Source organism: Echinococcus granulosus (assembly GCF_000524195.1).
Source record: "Echinococcus granulosus chromosome Unknown EG_S00054, whole genome shotgun sequence".
Lineage (NCBI taxonomy): Eukaryota > Metazoa > Platyhelminthes > Cestoda > Cyclophyllidea > Taeniidae > Echinococcus > Echinococcus granulosus.
The window spans coordinates 487,303-488,887 of record NW_020170434.1 but is presented as its reverse complement, the minus strand read 5'-3'; the positions used below and the strand labels follow the sequence as shown (position 1 = coordinate 488,887).

General features: G+C 44.5%; 1 protein-coding gene across 1 annotated transcript; it reads right to left on the bottom strand. All coding sequences in view use genetic code 11, as the record gives it.

The window, feature by feature from the left end:
* Nucleotides 1–378: 378 nt before the first annotated feature.
* On the bottom strand, nucleotides 379–1,172 carry EGR_06308 (Poly [ADP-ribose] polymerase; the record flags this gene model as incomplete). The annotated part of the gene is made up of 3 exons (XM_024495557.1): nucleotides 379–581; nucleotides 708–793; nucleotides 1,057–1,172. 3 exons carry the CDS (start codon nucleotides 1,170–1,172, stop codon nucleotides 379–381), a joined length of 405 nt encoding a protein of 134 aa, XP_024350080.1.
* Nucleotides 1,173–1,585: the final 413 nt, after the last annotated feature.

Sequence of the window (1,585 nt, the reverse complement as noted above, 5' to 3'; positions counted from 1 at the left end):
ACACGACACATCACGGCAATTCCATAATCTCGGTGAGAAATTGTCTGGGGAAAAAGCACCTGAATTTGTGTAACAATCCCTGCGCCTGACTCATTTGCAGGAGAGCAGTACCTGACGTTGAACCGATCAAAGAGAAACTCCCTTCAAGCTAATTCATGTCGTCCAATTTGGACCAAATGGTTTTTAGTAAAATCACAATAACAAAGATTACAATTGTAAGGTTTAATTTCATTGGTGTACTTAATCTGGCAAACAGATTAAAAAGCGACTGCAAACGTTGAACTCAAAACATGTCACATAATATTCAAGTAGGCACGCTTGCCAAGGGGCAATACATATACAAGAAGGTTTACACACTCTTCGAGCAAAATAACAGCTTCAATAGGGCACAGATTTAACTTTGCCACCACCAATTTGCCTGAGGCATCGAGAGGTGCTGCCAACGAAACAGTCGTGAGTTTTACCGAGAGCCACTTTACAGAGAAGAAGGCAGCCCCGGGAGAAACTGGGTGAGGTACAGCAGTAATCAGCCGATCTGCACGCCATGTAAGAGAAGTAGGAGACCTTGCCAAACATATACCCTGTTGAAGGCGCATCAGGAGGTGCTATTTGTCAACCTTGTGCTCTACCAAGCATGAAGGACGAGGGGCGCACAGATAAGCAATCATAGCTACTTAAATAGACTTAATTGGAATAAGAGAACCCACAGGTGCCTGCCCGGTTTGCGCGACGAGAACGGAGCCAGAGTATCATGCAGTTGTCCAGCGCCTTTATACGCTCCGACTCTCCCTCCCTCAAAAAAGGTGTCCATCACCTCCACAGTATAAACAAATGAGTTGAAGCGTGAGTGATCTACGGGTGGTGCGCAACCTGTTCAATCCTCCCCAAGTCCCGATCAAATACTGACGGAATTATTCAGAAAACAGTAGCTGTTGAGGTATTGACGGTTCAATTGATTGAAAAGTTCGACATACGGACCTCAACCAGATTCTTGAGTTTTTCATACTGCTCATCATAAGGAAATAGGCTACATCCATCTCCAGTCATTCATCTAACACTCGACACTTGGTTTTGATCACCTTCAAGCTGTCCAGCAATGGTAGCACCTTCAGACCAAAGTTGTGCGGAATGCGCACATCAAAGTGCAATGTGCTGCCAATCAAGCTGCTCATGTCTAGCCCTTCGATCAGCATTTTTGATGCTAGTAAGTTAGAAGTCGCTTAAGCAGCATAGGTTTTCTCAAACATCTGCACTCGTGACATCTTCCACAGTGGCATTTTCTCACCATCAATCCACAAAAGGACACAAACTGGGATGCTTGCTCAAAAACACTTTGTGAGAGCTCGACATTAAGAGTCAAGGCCGACCTCAAACTCCAACAGGGCACCAGTCATTAGGTCAATGTCGAAAAGGGAATGAATGAGTATCCAACGTAGATTTCCCAGCTCAAATGACACCTGCTGCATGAGTTTTGTCTTTTCACCGGTCTCATCGTTCCGTACAACGAGATAGGATGGTCATAGAAATCCCTACAAATAACTCTAAACATGTATAGGGATTCTGATTTACTCAGACTGATGTGGAG